Genomic DNA, 20734 nt, shown 5'->3' with positions numbered 1-20734 from the left:
TTAATTATGCCAAGTTTGAAGGCCCGATTGCGATAAGAGGATGATTACTGTGTATGACATACCTGGAGATCCACAGGATGATCGCAGATTTCTGGGTGAGCAGCTCTCAAGTCTGAGAGTCTCTCTCCATCTTTGGACTTTGATATTTTTGGCTTCTCAAACCACTCAGTCCACTCAACATCTGGGGAATAAAAAAAAGGAAACAACTCAAATTAAGGTCATTTTGGACATAACAGGCCTTAACGAATGCTGGAAAAAATGTGTTGCTCCATTAAATCTCGGTGCCAAAAAAAATGTTAGCAAATCTGTTTAAAAGCTACCCACTCCTGGTGTTTTCTCCAGGTCATCAGATGTTAGGTGCCCCAAAGGACATCAGGCTAGTGATGAAAGGAGAAACCAATCTTTCTATGGGACATATTTGGCCTTGGAAGGACAGGCTGGAGAAGAAGAGACGTGGCAAAACCAAAATAAATGGATCCATGGTGGTGTCAGCATTCCATACTAGGCCGAAGGCTTCCACACGCTGCCAGATAGAACATTCATGGTTTACTTGTAGATTTCAAGGTATAATATGGCAGAGATTCTAATGGCAACATAACTAAATAAAGATCAATACGGGTGTTTTAGCCAATAAGTGATGTTCTTGTCTTCAGTTTATATTTATTTCAAATGCTTCCACAGATCACAAAACAGAGATGACAAAACTGTCATGAGACAGTGGAAAATTTAGGAGAGATTGGACAATTTATGAGAGATTGGAGCAACATCTCAAGTTTCTGAAGGATTGCAGAAGACCATGTAATCATGCCACTAGAAGCAAACTGGATGAGGTTGGAGATCCGTGTATCTGTTTTGACCATCTGGAAGGAGAAATGAATTTAGGTATAAGAAAGGAAGAAGGAATTTGCCTTGAGGCCAATTGCTACTATGCATCTTTAAACTTAACTCCAAATTTAATTATTTTCTCTGTGGGGTGCTACAAATGAGTGCTGGAAGGCTGCCTGAGTTGTGGTGGCACAGTGGTTAGAATGCAGCATTGCAGGCTAACTCTGCCCACTGCCAACAGTTCAATCCTGACAAGCTCAAGGTTGACTCAACCTTCCATCTTTCCGAGGTGGGTAAAATGAGGACTCAGATTGTTGGAGGCAATAGGCTGAATCTGTAAACAACTTAGAGAGGGCACTAAAGCACTGTGAAGTGGTATATAAATCTAAGTGCTATTGCCTGCCTGCCTGCCTGCCTTCCTTCCTTCCTTCCTTCCTTCCTTCCTTCCTTCCTTCCTTCCTTCCTTCCTTCCTTCCTTCCTTCCTTTCTTCCTAACATAACATAACATAACATAACATAACATAACATAACATAACATAACATAACATAACATAACATAACATAACATAACATAACATAACATAACATAACATAACATAACATAACATAACATAACATAACATAACAACAGAGTTGGAAGGGACCTTGGAGGCCTTCTAGTCCAACCCCCTGCCCAGGCAGGAAACCCTACCTTCCTTCCTTCTCAATGGTTACAATGCAGTATTGCAGGGTAACTCTGTTCAAATTGCCAAGAGTTTGATTCCTGACTGTCTCAAGGTGGACTCAGCCTTCCATCCTTCTGAGGTGGGTAGAATGAGGACCCAGATTGTTGTGGGGCAATAGACTGACTCTGTAAACCACTTAGAGAGGGCTGCAAAGCATTGTGAAGCGGTATATAAGACTAAGTGCTATTGCTATTGCCTATAGTCATTGTGTCACTAGCCAGTCATCACTGGACTGGCTGTGATGAAACAAAGCTATCCGTTCCTTTATGTAGCATCAAAACAGCTTGTAATGCCCCTGTCTACCCTGGGACCAAAAGATAGAAATTGAGGGATTTTCCCTGTGTTGCTGAGTATCTACACACATCAGGGCCAATGTTGAGGGATATTGGGAGTTGTAGTTCAGCCTTACAGGGACGCGGTGGCTCAGGGGCTAGGACATTGAGCTTGTCGATCGAAAGGTTGGCAGCTCAGCGGTTCGAATCCCTAGTGCTGCTGTGTAACGGGGTGAGCTCCCGTTATTTGTCCCAGCTTCTGCCAACCTAGCAGTTTCGAAAGCACATAAAAAATGCAAGTAGAAAAAATAGGGACCACCTTTGGTGGGGAAGGTAACAGCGTTCCGTGCGCCTTTGGCGTTGAGTCATGCCGGCCACATGACCACGGAGACGTCTTCAGACAGCGCTGGCTCTTTGGCTTTGAAATGGAGATGAGCACCGCCCCCTAGAGTCGGCAACGACTAGCACGTATATGCGAGGGGAAACTTTACCTTTTAGTTCAGTCTTAGGTTATGTTTTGTATGTCGGGGCTGAGGAATATTTCCAACTGCACCGGGAACTGCATTGCAAACTTGCTCCAAAGAAGAAAAGCCTCACCTTGAACCCATTCACTGGTTGAAGACACATTGAAACGCTCTCCGTTTTCAGCCTGGAACAATTTGAATACTTTGGCACGAGCTGAACTTTTGCGTCCTGCAAAAAAATAAAAAAAATAAAAAATTAAAAAACAAAAAGGGAAGCAAGAGAAGGACTTCCCAGCAATCCCCAAAGCTGCAGTTGGTTACGGAGAAGCTGTCAACAGTTCAGCTGTTATGTTTCTTTGGAGGATTTAGAATGCACATATGAAAGGGACCTGCAGCGTTTTAAATGCAAGCGCTCAACATTGACATGATTGTGTAGACCATCTCTTAAGCAAAATTGATCGTCAGCCTGCAAATTCAGCAGAATGACAAGGGGGAAGGAATATAAATTACTTATATTTTCCCACGTCTCTCAAGTTCTGGTTGCAGAACAGCTTACAAAAGGACTCCTGGAAGACCTAAAGAATTTCCAATTAAATCAGCAGTAAACATGAATAAGATAAGAAAGTTGCCAATAAAGGAGGATATTTGAGCTTGGTTGTTTTCTTACAAACGTTTCATTATCCAAACTAGGTGCTAGCGAATCTAGCACTGATGATGTTGTTATCTAGTTTGGGTAATGAAACATCTGCAAATGGGGTTTAGACCAGTGGTGGGTTGCTCCCAGTTCGGACCGGTTGGCAAGAACCGGTAGTAAAACCGGCAAGAGGCTCCACCCACTGACCCAGATGTCATCAGGATGCTTCTGCGCATGCGCGTGGCCCTGTTGCAAACTGGTAGTAAAGATAAGTAGAACCCATCCCTGGTTTAGACCACAGTATGAGACACACTGTCAAGTCATACCATTAGAGCAAAGAATGTTTTAGTCTCCAATCTCCCACTAAAATTGTGCTACCCATGCAATCTACTCTACTCGAGAAGGTGAGGTGTGCAAACAAAACTCAACAGCATAAATTGGCAAGTTTAGAATTTACCACAATAACACCGTTTCTTTACCTAAACTCAGCTTTCACTTTCTGCCTGCCCTAGCCTGCCCACAAAGTCTCATGAATTGCAGATAAACCAGGATTTCAATGCAGAGTTTGAAGTTAGTTTACCCATCCAGGGTTTCTGCTATGATCTGGGGCTAGGTTTGAATCATGGATGGTCACCCATGCATAGTTAGAACCCTTGCTCTTTCATAAGACTTTGGACAGTATTGAGGTGGGCCAGTGGTAAAATCCATTTTTTTTTACTACCGGTTCTGTGGGCGTGGCCGGCATGGTGTGGCTTGGTGGGCGTGGCAGGGGAAGGATACTGCAAAATTTCCCTTCCCTTCCCACTCCTGGGGGGAAGGATATTGCAAAATCTCCATTCCCACCCCACTCTGGGGCCAGCCAGAGGTGGTATTTGGTGGTTCTCCGAACTACTCAAAATTTCTGCTACCGGTTCTCCAGAACCTGTCAAATCCTGCTAGATTTCACCCCTGAGGTGGGCACCAAGAACATAAGAGACTGAGGGACTTCAGCAGCTAGGATTCAGCAGCTAGGATTCAAAACCAGAGAAAGGAATCTAGATTATGGCTGTGGTGCCTTTACACGCTCAAGAAATATGGTGACATAATCCTTCCTGAATTTGGGCTCTGTTTAAAAACTGTAGCCTTTCATTCTTAGAATGATCAGCCTGAATTTTGAGAAGTGAAGCCCATCCATTTAAAACAGGGGTCTCCAACCTTGGTCCCTTTAAGACTAGTGGACTTCAACTAGCAAAGCTGGCTGAGGAACTCTGGGAGTTGAAGTCCACTAGTCTTAAAGGGACCAAGGTTGGAGACCCCTGATCTAAAAGACAACAAGGCTGGAGAACTGCCTGACTAGGTGGCTCAGTGGCTAAGATACTGAGCTTGTCGATCAGAAAGGTCGGCAGTTTGGCGGTTCGAATCTCTAGTATAGGTCTCCTATGTGAGCAGGGGTTTGGACTAGATGACCTCCAAGGTCCCTTCCAACTCTTTTACTGTTACTGTTAAAACCAATGGAGGTTCTCCATGTCAAACAACATAAGACCCGGCCTCAAATAATGCCTAAAGTAGCCCGATGTCTTTTATGTCAAAATGCCACTCAATATAATTTAGCTGCCATTATTCTAATGGCCATATCTTGATGATTACCTTGATATTCAACATGATCTTCAACAGATGACAAAGGTTTTCCTTTGACTGTAATGAAGCTCCAGGGATGCCTGTGGAATTAAAGAACAACAACACACAATTTAGCAATTACTCATTTGCAAGAAATACATGCATCTTACAACACAGAAACTCAGTATTGCTTCTTTGTAAGAAATACCGTCCATGCATCTTTTTGGAATACGGCTTGTTTTGTTCTCTTTTCACAGCTCCCCAGACAGACTAAACTCTGAGATTAAAAAAAAAAAAAGGTCATGAGTAAAGCTAGACTCCTGGTGCCTGCATCCAGCTGTTTTCCTGGCAGCTGGATGGACGTAACTTGCCACTTGCCTTCTGCTGCAATGTGTTTTTGACTTCCCAAGACTAGCTAACTTCAACCTGGTTAAAGTCAATGGTGCCTCTGCCCTTATTCACACACAAACATATATTTTTCCCCCCCGAGAACAGTTATAATAAAGCTAGAAAACCTTTGCTTATCTTAATGAATTTATTTCCTTCGGCTTGAAACAAAGCAAAGAGTTATGACTTCTAAGGATTTCATCGTGCAAACGCCTTACAGCATAAAACTCGGCCGTTTCCAACTTGTCAAAACTCCAGCTGACGAATGAGAAAGTTCTCAGAACTTCCTCAGAGGAATCCCATCAGAGATCAAACTGTAAAGAACTAGCTTTTGCAGAGATTACAAGTGCCGAATTCTTAGAAATGCCTTTCAACGAACTGAAAATATCTGGCTGTTAATTCCGCTCGCTGGAAGAATCGAGGCTAGGCAAATGAATAAAGCAGAATACAAAGAGGACAATTGTAGGTAGATTCATTTATTGATTAATTGACTAAATACGTCTCTCCATGTGTGTTTTTAATAAATACAAATCTGCCTTGAACTCAGGGAACTCTGAAAAGTTAGCAGTGGTGTTTATAGATCCTTCTGAAATCTCGATGAGTAATATGTGCATGTGGTTTTTTTTTTCCTTCTTCTTAATATATTATTTTTTGCTATTAACTTTTCAAACCAGACAGTTGCAGAGGCCACTAAGAAGACGAGCGAGAGGACACAGATTGGGGGAGGGGGCGGGGGGGAAATAACCAGACATAAACAAGAAGAACTGGAAATTCTCTGTCCTACCCAGAGTTTGCCCTGCTGTTCCAATTCACTTCATGAATTAATAGCATTGGCCATTCTCACCAAGTGAGAAGGGCCCGGTGGGGAAATTCAACACAGCCTACAGGATTCTAACTGGGATTCAAAAGTTTAAAACAAATCAGACTAAAAGGGACACATTATCGAGCACAATGTTTACAGAACTGTCCATCATTGCCCGTATTTAAATTTGCTTCGCCGTGTGGTTAGAATGGTGCTCGATTCCACTAGCTGCATTCTTGACTCCAGATTGGCTGTTTATTCGTCATCCTTAAAGTAGGTTAGAAGGCCATTTTTTTGACTAATGCTGCCTGCAAAGAAAAGAGGCAGAGTCTATCTTTTTTCCCCCCCTATGAGTGGGTTTATTGAGAAGGACAGGACTGAAATCTGCATGTGGACGTTGCTTGATTTTGAAAGGCAGTTTGGCCTGCCCACTGTAGAGAGAAGATGGCTTATTGGATAGAACAACCCAATGTAATGGGCGACATAGCAGGACCATTCCCTCTGGCCATTCTAGAACAGCATAGTCGGATGATCCAGCTCAAGTATTATCTTAGTCTTAGTCTCAGGCTCAGCCTTAGTGTCTTAATGTCTTACTGCAAGGGTCAGCAACCTGCGGCTCTGGAGCCTCATGTGGCTCTTTCATCTCTCTGCTGAGGCTCCTTGTCGCCAGCCACCTCCGCAATTGATATGGCTTTCAGTTAGGATAGGTATAGGAAAAAGAATGCTGCGCTAGGAGGAGACTCTATGGTGTGTGTGTGTGTGTGTGTGTGTGTGTGTGTGTGTGTGTGTGTGTGAAACCGGACTTCCGGTCGGCTCCAGACTTGAACGGGGGCTTCCGGTTAGGGCCTTTGTGGTTCTTTGAGTGTTTAAGGTTGTCAACCCCTGTCTTAATGTCTTAGTTTCTGTTATGCATAGTTTCCTGCAGATTTTAAGAGAAATAAATAAGTAATCAGGAAAGAATCACTATTCAATGGATGTGAAAAGGACACCTCTGTATGTCTAGTCTGATGAAAGGAAGGACTAGGGGAAACATGATAGCGGTCTTCCAATATCTCAGGGGTTGCCACAAAGAAGAGGGAGTCAAGCTATTCTCCAAAGCACCTGAGGGTAGAACAAGAAGCAAGGGTGGAAACTAATCAAGGAGAGAAGCGACTTAGAACTAAGGAGAAATTTCCTGGCACTTAGAACAGTTAATCAGTGAAACAACTTGCCTGCACAAGTTGTGAATGCTCCAACACTGGAAGTTTTTAAGAAGAGGTTGGACAACCATTTGCCTGAAGTGGTGTAGGGTTTCCTGCTTGAGCAGAGGGTTGGACTAGAAGACCCTCAAAGTCCCTTCCAATTCTATTCTATTCTATTCTATTCTATTCTTCAGCGTCCATTCTCATTTGGGACTGACCAAGCACAATCCATGCGTCTGGATATGGTATTTCCTGTGGATGAGTCAAACAAGATCTTTCTACAGGAAGGGTGGATGTAGGAGAAGCAGTGATAAAGTCTGGGATGGAGCCAAAAGAGGAATCAGCCTGGAGTCTCTATGTAGCCACAAACAGACTTAAGTCCAATCGCTTACTGAATTCTGTTAACCTGATCTTATGCCAAGATAGCGCTAACCATTAGTTGTATAGTTTCCCATGCATAGGAATGACAAGCAATAAATCACTTTCATTAGAATGCCACATGTGGCCCTGATCCTTCCCACCTAAGATTTGAATTGGATTCAGACAGAGGTGACAACTGCCTAGCCATCGGGATCAGTGTCTGACATAGAGAATTCTCACCTCCCTTTATACCTACAGCAGTTGACATTCTCCTTTTTCATTGCTAGGTCAAGCAAAGCTGGCCAAAGGTTCTTCTATTTATAGTTGCCTTCCATAAGGCATCTCTGAACGCACAATAAAGTCAAACAGCTGATTGACACGAGCCACCCATTTTTACTGTCTGCCTTGGACGGTAAAAGACAGACAATCGTTAAGCAACTGGCAGGCGGCAAGTATACAGCTGGCTGTTCTCCATTTGGCCGGAGAACTACATGTTACTTCAAAAAATAAAAATCAAATCAAATTAAAATGACAGAGACCGAGAACAGGGAAGGATTGATGATGAGAGAGTGTGGGAGAAAGGGCTTGGAATCATGGAAGGTCCCTGGGGAACCTCTTACTAAACCCGTTCCAATGAGAAAAACCACTAATTGAAACCACCAATGGTAGGAAAGGTTCACCAATGGTTAAGCCGAGACTGCAGTCAAGGCAAGAGGACAATGGCAGCAACCCAGAGTTACAGCAACGGCTAGAGTGGCCTAAAGCAAAAAAATAAAATAAAATATGTTTGCACTTGACAAATTGGCAGGCCGAAGAGAATTTGTCCCTCCGCCTGGAATTGTCTCGATTTCTAGTCTTCAAGGTACAGCTATTGGACAGGATGAAGAACGCCGTTTTTTCAAAACGGCAATCGCGGTTTTGGTTTCAATAAAAAAAAACGGCGAAGGCTGCCCAAGATGAGTGATGCCTAATTAGAACAATTCCGAGCAATAAAAATCCCAGGAGGGGAGGGGGTTTGCCTGGAGTGCTATTCCGAGCAGGAAAAGAGATGGAGAGGGGGGGGGGAAACAAAACCAAAAACAAAGGTTCTGTCCATGTGAAACCAGGGCTGCGTCTGGATAGGATTTTGGACATGCCATGCGGAAAAGGAATTTGGAAAGACTACGATTGGCGTCCAGACGAGTGGGATGGACAAGTGGAAGAAACTGCATGCCAGCCTCCTACAAGGTTGGTGGGGGGGAAAGGGGATTTGCTTCCATGCCTGCAAACATCAAAGCCAACCACAAATAGTTGACAGAACTAGATCAGCTAAGAATACATTCTTAAAAACAACAACCCCCTACACACCAGGGGTGAAATGTAAAATTTGTTACTACCGGTTCTGTGGGCGTGGCTTGGTGGGTGGGTGGGTAATGTGACTGGGTGGGCGTGGTTAACTTTTTTTTTACTTTTAAAAGTGTTTTTTCTACAACCTCTTCGGCCGAAGAGGTTGTAAAAACATGCTTTTAAAGGGTTCTGATGATCGGCCAAAGAGGTTGTGGAAAAAATGCTTTTAAACGGTTCGGATGATCCCAGCTGAGCCGCGCGATCATCAGAGGTTTTTTTTTTTTTTTTACTTTTAAAAGCATTTTTTCTTCCGCATGGGAAGGGGCAGGGATTTTTGCTACCGGTTCTCCGAACCACCCGCCACCATCGCTACCGGATCAGTCGATCCGGTCTGAACCGGAAGCATTTCACCCCTGCGACACACACTGCAGCGGCAGTGTTGTGTAATGGCTAAAGCAGTGGTTCCCAGCCTTTTTTTTTAGCCATGCCCCACCTAAGCATCTCTAAAATCCTGATGCCCCCCCTCCACCCATGACATATAATTCTTACTATTCAAAAAAGTGAACTCCTACACACATGGAGGAAGCCTTAAAGGCCTTTAACTTGGTTTAAACAAGGTGCCAATTGCCTCCATTAAAAATCAAATTGCCCCTCACATACATATTTTATGAACAGAGTATTGACCGGGTCACATCATATACAATTTATAACATAGTTATATATTAATTTTTTATAATCTATCCCAATCTTCTTTTTTGTTTTTTCCAAATACAATTTACAACCTTTCAATTTCTGCCAAAATATTCTTTTTCCCTACTTTTTTTATTTTATCTTAATGTCTTCTTAATACATAATATATAAACAACATCACCATCCGCCCTTCAAATCCTAATTCTAATAATGATCTTATTTCTTCATTGGTCAATGCTCTGTTCAGAAAATATGTATGTGAAAGAAAAAATTAATAAAACTTGTTTATATATATATATCTAAAAAACCAAACTGCCTGTCAGCCTCCGCATGCTGCTTTTATTGTTTTTATTGTTGTTCAGTTAATTGGTTTATTGCTGTCTTTAGTGCTAGGCATTGGAAAAGGGTAGTGTATCTTTAGTTATGGGCCAGCTGCTTTGGCTGCTATAGGTGGGAGGGGGAGGAGACTAATCCAGAAACGAAACTGATGAATTCAAAACTTAAGAAGCGGGATGATAACCCTCACAGCCAACGGTTGTGCATAGCAGAGAGATGGCATCATCTGAAGATGACTTCCACGTGAAGCTTGAGGGAGAAGTGGATTGGACCCAATGGTCTGACCTTTGGAGGGAGGTGGGATTTATGTGGGGACATGTATGTGTAAGACGCGCCTATGATTCAAAATGTGCTTTACTTCGTTGCATTCATTCATTGTTAGTAAAAGATACCTTTCTCTACAAACAATGGAGTTGGGATTTTTCTTTCTTGAGTTTTGAAAGGAGGCACGTATGACACTGCCTCTTTGTGGGGTGTGGGCCCCACATTGGCAACCACTGGGCTAGAGTGATGAATAGAATAGAATAGAATAGAATAGAATAGAATAGAATAGAATAGAATAGAATAGAATAGAATAATTTAATTTCTATACCGCCCTTCTCCCGAAGGACTCAGGGCGGTTTACAGCCAGGTAAAAAACAATGAAAATGTACAATATACAATTAAAATCAATTTAAAAAACCTATTCAATTTGGCCCATTAATTAAAATACATATTAAAACCATAAAAAACCCCATTAAAATTACTAGTAAATTTCAATTTTATGCCAGTCCTGCACGGAAGAATAAGTACGTCTTCAGCTCACAGCGGAAGGTCCGAAGGTCAGGAAGCTGTCGAAGTCCTGGGGGAAGCTCATTCCAGAGGGTAGGTGCCCCCACAGAGAAGGCTCTCCCCCTGGGGGTCGCCAGCCGACATTATTTGGCTGACGGCACCCTGAGGAGGCCCTCCCTATGGGAGCGCACAGGTCGATGGGATGCAAATGCTTGCAGCAGGCGGTCCCATAAATACCCCAGTCCTAAGCCATGGAGTGCTTTGAAGATGGTGACCAACACCTTGAATTGCACCTGGAAGACCACAGGCAGCCAGTGCAGCTTGCGCAGGAGAGGTGTTATATGGGAGCCACAAGTAGCTCCCTCTATCACCCGCGCAGCCACAGATGGAGTAGGAGGCCCAGGTTCAAGTCCACCCTTGGCCACAGAAACTCCCTGGGTGGCTTCAAGCCAGTCAGTTTTGCTCTCATCCTAACCTACCTGACAGGGTGAGGATTTCTGGGGAAACAATGGAGCAAGGAGTGCTATTTATGCCACCTCCACAAAAGACAGGATATCACAAACACACACACACCTCACAACTAAAACTCCAAAACAAAGTGAGGAACCACAGGCGATGCAACTGCTTGTGAGGCAATCCTCTCCAGGCTTATTCATAAGTAAGGCCGGCAGCCGACTGCCAGGTAAGTGCTTCCTGAAGATTGCAGCTTGTTTTTCTCACAACAAAAAGACCAGTCTGGGAACTTTAGGGTGGTTGGTTTAATCAAGATTACTCAGCCTTCAGAGTGTAAATTGGCAGATGGGTCAGAATTCCTGGTTTTTTGGGGGGAGAGGAATGATAAAGGACAAGGAATTGGCACTCTGGTAGAATCTACTACCAGAAGTGGCTTCATATTGAGTGAGACAGGAGAAATTAGGGAGGGTCCCATTCCTTCTGCAGGCTCAGCTGCCTCTTATCTGACTGTTCCCCCTGGCTTTTCCTTCTGTGTCTGAAGGTCATTCTCACAAACCATTACAGAAACGGGTAAAGTGAGTCTTCTTAAGCTTTACCAGCACAAGGGCTTCTGCTCCAGGAATAGAATAGAATAGAATAGAATAGAATAGAATAGAATAGAATAGAATAGAATAGAATAGAATAGAATTTATTGGCCAAGTGTGATTGGACACACAAGGAATTTGTCTTTGGTGCATATGCTCTCAGTGTACACAAAAGAAAAGATACCTTCATCAAGGTACAACATTTACTGTATCCTTATTTTGGGCAACTGGGCAAGTTTCCAAAAGAAACTATGAAATGCAACCACTCTAATTTCTGTTTTCCAAAAATGTCTCTCTAAAGCTTGTAGGCACTATTATATGCACCAAGATGATGCTATGTGTTAATGCTTTCCTTTGCAATGTGGGAACTTCCTGCATCATATCTTTGAGTTAAAAGAATCTTGCAAATCATCAGGTCGAGCAGGATTCCTAGGGAAGCAAAGGATGCAATCCCCGGATGCATTGATACCCATGGCCATTAATCAGGGGTGAAATCCAGCAGGTTCTGGAGAACCGGTAGCGGAAATTTTGAGTAGTTCAGAGAACCGGCAAATATCACCTCTGGCTGGCTCCAGAGTGGGGTGGGAATGGAGATTTTGCAATATCCTTCCCCCAGGAGTGGGGAGGGAATGGAGATTTTGTAGTATCCTTCCTCTGGAGTGGGGTGGGAATGGAGATTTTGCAGAATCCTTCCCCTGGAGTGGGGTGCGAATGGAGATTTTGCAGTATCCTTCCACTGCCACGCCCACAAAGACACACCACACCCACCAAGACACACCCGCCAAGACACACCGGTAGTAAAAAAATTGGATTTCACCACTGCCATTAATGCTTTCTTGCAGAACCCCACAACTGCTCTACAAGATCTTGGAGGATTTTTAGAGCCTTCTGGGGAAATATCCAGGGACTGCACATGGGACCTTCTGCATGGAGTATTTCTACTCTATCTCTGAATAGAGGTCATTAGTCCAATTTGCACTGATTCAATTTTTGAAGCATTCCTTCAACCCAACTGTGTGGACCAAAGCCATCTCAAGCTGTGTCCTTGGCCTCTGAATACTCTCGGATGAAAAGGAAGAGGAGAGGAGGGAAAATCACTGTGAGGGATGTTTGTCCTCTTGGGCAGAGGGTGAGGGAGAAAGTGGAATTATTTTAGATCCAGGAAAAGCACAATAAGGACTTTGTGTTGTGACCCTGGCAAGCCAGGCACCTACCTAAAGCCAAGGTGGAGGAAACGCTTGCTGCCCAGTTTGGTCATTGCTTTCCTGGCCAAGTCATCCAAATTCTTGGAGCCTTCGTCATTGACCGCGATCGACAAGATCATGCCGTCCTCCACAGCGTTCAAATAGTGCACAAAGCGGAGGCTTTCGCTTTTGAGTTTGTAGGTGTCAAATCTGAAGAAACACAGAAGGACACGTGAGAAGTAGAAATATCTGCATTTGCTATGTTGATTCATGCACAGACACTCTCAAAGAAGAAGATACCATCAGTGGTTGTTTGCACACCCAAGAGAAGCCAACTCTGCAGAACAGAATGACTTGCAGGAATCAGATAACTCACGCTCATCCCATTAGAGTAGATTTTTCTTGCCATTATATATGTCACGGGAGTACAAGCTTTGGTCCCAGGAACCAGATGTATTCCTCCCTTCCTTCCTTTCTATTTTTTAAGCCTTTAGTTGCAAGTTGGTGTATCTTTCACTTCTTTCACGATCATATCGTTGATATATATATGATTCTACTGGAAGTGCTTATTCATTTTATGATGCTGGGCTAGTCCATAATTAACTAACTCACTCAAACCGCTTTCTGGTGCATTCTACAGCCCTCTCTTCTGTTCCTGCCTATTTTCAGGAAGTTAAACACTGTAATTTTAAGCCTGATAAAGTAGAAGGGGCAATCAACTTCAGAATGAAGTTTAAGAAAAAATGTGGGTTTTGATCTCCAGCCATACTCCCGGCCTAAACCACACCCATTCCACCCCACTTCTATATTCACCTGCAGCCCTTGGCCCATTCCAAAATCTAAATAAATTGCATCCTATGTTTGCACAATACCCCTGACCATGTCAGGTAGAGAAACAGTCAGTGAATTTGACCAACATACTAAACTTTAGTAGCGTTAACCATGCTTAGCTCTCTATTCTGGTTTTGTATCTTGTGTGCATGTTGGTCATGAAGTGTGGGAGACAGTGTAGTATGAAGGTTAAAGTGTTGCATTGGAATTGGAGATCCAGGTTTAGGTTTCAAGAAATGTGGTGGCCCAGTGGTTAGAATGCAGTACTGCAGACTGCTTCTGCTGACTGCCGGCCACCTGCAATTTGGCAGTTCGAATCTCACCAAGTTCAAGGTTGACTCATCAGCCTTCCATCCTTCTGAGGTCGGTAAAATGAGGACCCAGATTTTTGGGGGAAAGACGCTGACTCTGTAAATTTCTTAGAGAGGGCTGTAAAGCACTCTGAAGCAGTATTTATTTTTATTTATTGTTTGTTTATTTTATTTTTTTATTTTGTCACAACAATATATGTAAGTATCATACAAAAAGATTATATAGTATATAAACATATATATGAGTAAATATTAGAAGGTATAAGCATATATATATATAGGAAGAAGAAAAGAAAAACAATAGGACAGGAACGGTAGGCATGTTTGTGCGCTTATGCACGCCCCTTATGATCCTCTTAGGAATGGGGTGAGGTCAATAGTAGAAAGTTTTTGGTTAAAGCTTTTAGGATTATGGGAAGAGACCACAGAGTCAGGTAAAGTATTCCAAGCACTGATGATTCTGTTACAGAAGTCATATTTTCTGCAATCTAGATTAAAGCGGTTGACATTAAGTTTAAATCTATTGGTTGCTCTTGCATTATTGCAATTAAAGCTGAAGTAGTCTTTAACAGGAAGGACATTACAATAGATGATTCTGTGAGTTAAACTTAGGTCTTGTCGAAGGCGACGGAGTTCCAAGTTTTCTAAGCCTAGGATTTCAAAGTATATAAATCTAAATGGTATTACTGTTACTCTAAAATGCAATCTAACTTGCAAGGTGAGAATAATTGTGGAGGAGAAAATATAACGCATGTCGCATTGAAGTCCTGAAGGAAAGGTAGGATATAAACTTAACAACAACTGCAAAACATACACACACTTTCTTTTTAGTGGGATTGTCACCATCCTGTATAGGATTTCTTTTGTACTCTATTTCAGCTAAGTTTCCTTGAACTTTTCAAACTAGTTCACAAGAAGAAACATTCATGAACGCTTGAAAATGAGGGTGCACCTCCAAAGCTTAAAACCAACGTCAAATCAGCATTTATTTAAATGAGTGCCTTTGTGGGAGCATCTTCAGGCTGGCAACTCAAGAAAGCTCTCGCAGGACCAAATCCTACCAATTATTAGTGTCTGTAGCAGCTAGTGTATCATTTAAATCAGGGGTCTCCAACCTTGGTCCCTTTAAGACTTGTGGACTTCAACTGCCAGAGTCCCTCAGCCAGCAAAGCTGGCTGAGGAACTCTGGGATCTGAAGTCCACAAGTCTTAAAAGGACCAAGGCTGGAGACCCCTGTTCTAGTCCAACCCCTTGCTTAGGCAGGAAACCCTACACCACTTCAGACAAATGGTTATCCAACATCATCTTAAAAACTTCCAGTGTTGGAGCATTCATGTTTGTACTATGTTTGTACTTGTTCTTGCTTGTGTCACATGGATTAAACAATAGCCATCTTGAGGAATTAGGAAGTGGCCCTTTGCAATTTCAATCCTTCCCCCTGCAATGATATCCATCCTGCGGATCTGAAATCTCACTCATGCCTTACTGATTTTTCACAAATTGTTAAACACCTGGTTTTTTTTTCCCCCTCTCCTCCCAGGCTTTGATTTAAGATGTGTTAAAGAGGCCAGTGTTCTTTTGGTCATGTTCCCTTCTCTTTGACATATCTTCTTTTCTTTTTGATTCTTTTTTAATGTTTTTTATTTGCATTTATATTCCGCCCTTCTCCGAAGACTCAGGGCGGCTTACACTATGTTAGCAATAGTCTTCATCCATTTGTATATTATATACAAAGTCAACTTATTGCCCCCAACAATCTGGGTCCTCATTTTACCTACCTTATAAAGGATGGAAGGCTGAGTCAACCTTGGGCCTGGTGGGACTAGAACCTACAGTAATTGCAAGCAGCTGCTGTTAATAACAGACTGTCTTAGCAGTCTGAGCTATCCAGAGTTTGTTTATTTATTTATTTATTTTTATTTATTTATTTATTTTGTCGAGTGCAAGGTTGGAGACCCCTGATTTAAAACGTATAGCACAACTGGCTAATGGTCAGAAGGGCCGAGCATTTATTTTTGGACCTCAGGAAAACAATATAAAGAAGAAAAGAGAAAGAGTTTGAGTTCTTAGACTCACCGATCAGAATGGATGACAGCTGCAGTCTTGGGATCAATGACATGGACGATGATCCCACGATGCCCCCAGCTTCGTTCGAAGTAATAGCCCCCTTCTTCCAATCCCCCTGGATTCAGAGTCTTGTTTAAGAAAGTCCAGGACAGCTTTCGCTCACCATGAACCTCAAGAGTCCCGCCGTCAATGACGCCAATGAACTTTCGCCCAAAGTAACTGTCAGGTGGACTGCCATCATCAGCCCTGTGAGGTGAATTTGAGTGGCATTTTATTCCCCACCTTTGGGAATTGCTGTACAGCAATAGTCGAAGTGCCAAATAAATAAATAAATAAATAAATAAACCGTGTATATTATAAAGCCATCAGTTGAAACCATCAAATTAAAGGATAATTCACTGATGAATAAATGTTTTCTGAAAGCGGCAGAAAAATAAAAACCGAAAAATAAAGGAAGACCATTTATTACATCGCAGCAGAAACAGGAAAGGGCACCAGAAAAATGAAATCCTTTCACTCGGCACCAGAAGAAGCAGGATTTGTGAAGCAAGAATTCCGTAACGTGGGAAGCTACTATTCGATAACTGGTAAATAGCAAAAAGATTCCAACAGATCCTAGTCAGACGATCCAGATCTGAAGAAATCTTCCAGACAGTTCTACTTGCCCCTGAAGATACGTCTCTGGAAGTACTATTCTCATTCCGATTCTCAATTAGTCACTTTTACAATCTCAGAATTGCAAAAGTTTGTAATCAAGTCACCAAACATAACCTGAGGGTTGGGTTGATTAGGAACATATAGGAAGATAAATTTGTCTGGGCAATGATAAGGTCACATCTAACTCATATCCTGCCATTGGAGCCTCAAACTAAAACTCTCCACCAGAAAACCTAGGTAATTTCAATTGCATCCTATCTTAGGTTCCCCTCACACATACTGTATGTGCTACTTGGTCCCGACTCTAGGGGGCGGTGCTGATCTCCGTTTCAAAGCCGAAGAGCCAGCGCTGTGCAAAGACGTCTCCGTGGTCATGTGGCCGGCATGACTCAACGCCAAAGGCGCATGGAACGCTGTTACCTTCCCACCAAAGGTGGTCCCTATTTTTCTACTTGCATTTTTTACGTGCTTTCGAACTGCTAGGTTGGCAGAAGTAACGGGAGCTCACCCCATTACGCGGCACTAGGGATTCGAACCGCTGAACTGCCGACCTTTCGATCGACCAGCTCAGCATCTTAGCCACTGAGCCACCACGCCCCTATCTTAATAACCTTTAATTCGGTCTATTTTTATTCTTGTCGGCATCATGTCTGATTTGTAATCGTTCTACGTATTTCCGCAGGGTCCAACTTTGAACTTGGAGTTACGTCTGCGAAATTGAGCATCCTCTCCTAAGCATCCTTCTTCCTAGTGCCTTGTAGTAATTTTGGTGCCTAATGTACCAGATCTCTGCTCCTCCATCCGTCCATCCAGAAGAAAAAAAAAAGGCCTTGTGGGGCTAATCTTCAAAATTATGGATGAGGTCGGTTTAATTACATACCGTCCATATAAGATGATTGTCAGACTGCTCCGGAAAGGGCAGTTCTCACTCCCGATATGTAGTTCTCCATCATTTTCTATCCGTATATGACGAGTGCGCAGAACAATAGGGGCTGTGTTATCTTTAATCACTAGTTTTCCTAACAGAGGAAAAGCAAAACGGGTATTTAAGTTGGTTGATTTAAAACTGTACCATAAAGTTAAGATTTTTCCTTCTATATTATCCATGCTTGGACTTCTCGGTTGTGCCTCTTTTGAAGGAAGGCAAATGATAATCAAGGTCAATAATACATATTTTTAATCTTCTGATTCTTTTTTTTTTCCTTCCTTGCTGGATTCTCTCTAAACAAATTCTCTGCAAAAAAAAACTTTCTTTCTTTTTTCAGAAGGGAAAAAAAATCAGTTTGGTTAGCACTGTCGTTTGGTGATTATTGTCTGTATCACCCACAGCTAATTCACCGTCAGGTTTGGTTTCTGATCCACATGGTTAATTCTTTCTTTGGAGCATCATCCAGATTGGGTAAAATGTGAACTAAGTGGATTGATCAGACTTCTACGTTATAGAACAGAATTGTGAAATTAAAAACAGGAAATTTTAAAAAGGCAGACTCTAGAAAGAGTGCAGAGAAGAGCAACAAAGATGATTAAGGGACTGGAGGCTACAACATATGAACGGTTGCAGGAACTGGGTATGTAGTTTAATGAAAAGAAGGACCAGGGGAGACAGGATAGCAGCCTTCTAATATCTCAGGGGTTGCCACAAAGAAGAGGAAGGCAAGCTATTCTCCAAAGCACCCGAGGGCAGGACAAGAAGCAACGGGTGGAAACTAATCAAGGAGAGAAGCAACTTGGAACTAAGGAGGAAATTCCTGACAGTTAGAACAATTAATCAATGGAACAACTGGACTCCAGAAGTTGTGAATGCTCCAACACTGGACGTTTTTAAGATGATGTTGGATAATCATTTGTCTAAACTGGTGTAGGGTTTCCTGACTAAGCAGGGGGTTGGACTAGAAGACCTCCAAAGTCCCTTCCAACTCTTTTTATTCTATTCTAAATGCTTTTCCTTGCTCCTCTGGAAGCGCATAGGTCTTCCTAGGCATGATTGTTGGAAATCTGAGCTTTATTATCTGACATTTCAGCAGTTCGCCCTAAGAGTCAGAACTTTCTTAAACACAACCACAACAACAAATGAAAGCTGATTTTATTTTGCCAATTTTCTCACTTCTGCAGAACCTGACTCTCTTCAGCTCAGACCGCAATTCTTAATGCATAAACCATAACTCAGTCACAGCTGGGGCAAAATAACAATAAAAAGCAGCCAAATTTGAACAAGATCTTTGACGCTCACTTAAATAGAGTGCACACACAGGCTTGTTCATTGCTCATGCACACACACACATCCTCACGTTTGCAAGCAGTGGGTTAGCATACGTATGTGTGCTCGCTGGCTGTTCTTTGGGCATGGCTTGGTGGGCGTGGCAGGGGAAGGATACTGCAAAATCCCCATTCCCTCCCCACTCCTGGGGGAAGGATATTGCAAAATCTCCATTCCCACTCCACTCTGGGGCTAGCCAGAGGTGGTATTTGCCGGTTCTCCGAACTGCTCAAAAGTTCCGCTACCAGTTCTTCAGAACCTGTCAGAATCTGCTGAATTGCACCCCTGATTTTTTTTTTTAATTTGCATTTATATCCCACCCTTCTCCGAAGACTCAGGGCAGCTTACATTGTGTTAAGCAATAGTCTTCATCCTATTTGTATATTTATATACAAAGTCAACTTTTATTGCCCCCAACAATCTGGGTCCTCATTTTACCTACCTTATAAAGGATGGAAGGCTGAGTCAACCTTGGGCCTGGTGGGACTTGAACGTGCAGTAATTGCAAGCAGCTGTGCTAATAACAGACTGTCTTAGCAGTCTGAGCCACCAGAGACAATAACATGATAGGGGGCAATAACATGATAGCCTTTGGGGAACCCACTTTATTTAAATTTTACCGCTGGTGGAGAAAAGTTTTCACTCCCATCCAGACTGGTATCAATGCAAGTAACGCTAAACATACTTACTTCATTATTTATTACACTTGTTTTGGAATGAATGCCAAATTCCTTTCTAATTTGTTGTAAAACAAAAGCACATTCCTTGTTCCCAGGATCTCAGACAAGCAAGATTGCATGCCTTTCTCTGATATTCTAGTTTGCTTGTGCCAGATTTAAGTATTACATTGCTGTCTTGGCTAATGAGTGGATTCGGTATAGACAGTTTCAGTTATTTATACCGATGGCAGCTTTATATAAACAGCATCACCTAGTAAACATTTTGCTGGGCTTCCTCACATGAAGGTTGGTTGGCCTCTATTTATGGGGAGATTTATGTTGGAACGCTGCTCCCCACTAAATTGAAAGACGAAGAGAAATCATGCAACACGGATACAAATATAGCATTGTCAAGATAAACAGTGTTAAATTTAATATGGATAAATAAAACCCAAATTTGGTTAATATCAGGGTAGAAATTCTGGGGAATATATGTCATCAGCTACCGTGTCTGCAGCTAAGCTTGTTTTGTTGTCCCAGTTGGAGAAACTGCAAATTTGATTATTGTGTTTCTTTTCCACTTCCTTTTTCAATGTCGTCCTAAGCATTCACCGAGAATCCATAATTATAGGATGGGTAAAGGCACAGTCTGCTATAAAAAGGCACTGTACTAGTGGTGCCAAGAGACCTGGCTTGGGGAAGTTCTTATTCCCTATAGAGTAGAAGGATGTAAACCAGGGGTGAAATCCAGCAGGTTCTGACAGATTCTGACAAACCGGTGGTGGAAATTCTGAGCAGTTTGGAGAACCGGCAAATACCACCTCTGGCTGGCCCCAGAGTGGGAAAGGAGTGGAGATTTTGCAATATCCTTCCCCCAGGAGTGAGGTGGGAATGGGGATTTTGTAATATCCTCCCCCTGCCACGCCCACCAAGCCATGCCTACAGAACCGGTAGTAAAAAAAATTGGGAATTCCATCACTGGCCCAAATGGTGCTTCATTCCAACTGAATTGTCCCAGAATGTCCAGTGCATTTCATCACTCAATTCAATGATTCTCAATCTTGGCAGCTTGAAGAAGTGCGGACTTCAACTCCCAGAATTCCCAAGCCAGCATGAGTTAAAGTCCACAACACTTCAAACTGCTGAAGTTGGAAAACTCTGTTCTAGGTCAATCTGGAAGAGGTGGATTCAGCTAAATAGGTTAATATTTAACCTAAATAGGAAATTAGATGCTTATTATTTTTTATTTTATTTATTTATTTTGTCAGTCATATATAAGATAACAGGTAAAAGTATAAACATAATTTGGATACATGAAAAGAGTAAGTAAAAAAGGAATATTAGGACAGGGATGGTAGGCAC

At 42.5% G+C, this 20734-nt stretch overlaps 1 protein-coding gene across 2 annotated transcripts in view; it reads right to left on the bottom strand.

Moving 5' to 3' along the window:
- Nucleotides 1-20734, bottom strand: part of CEMIP (cell migration inducing hyaluronidase 1) — a 179317-nt gene that overhangs the window by 65922 nt on the left and 92661 nt on the right. For both annotated transcript variants that reach the window (XM_058155770.1, XM_058155769.1), the window contains 6 exons: nucleotides 17337-17475; nucleotides 15809-16045; nucleotides 12621-12800; nucleotides 4547-4617; nucleotides 2420-2515; nucleotides 63-181 (listed from right to left, as the gene is read on the bottom strand). In XM_058155770.1, the coding sequence (XP_058011753.1) occupies nucleotides 63-181; nucleotides 2420-2515; nucleotides 4547-4617; nucleotides 12621-12800; nucleotides 15809-16045; nucleotides 17337-17475 (842 nt within the window). The remainder of the gene's footprint in view (nucleotides 1-62; nucleotides 182-2419; nucleotides 2516-4546; nucleotides 4618-12620; nucleotides 12801-15808; nucleotides 16046-17336; nucleotides 17476-20734) is intronic.

This window comes from Ahaetulla prasina, chromosome 13 (assembly GCF_028640845.1).
Source record: "Ahaetulla prasina isolate Xishuangbanna chromosome 13, ASM2864084v1, whole genome shotgun sequence".
NCBI classification, from domain to species: domain Eukaryota; kingdom Metazoa; phylum Chordata; class Lepidosauria; order Squamata; family Colubridae; genus Ahaetulla; species Ahaetulla prasina.
This window is presented reverse-complemented; position numbering and strand designations above follow the sequence as displayed.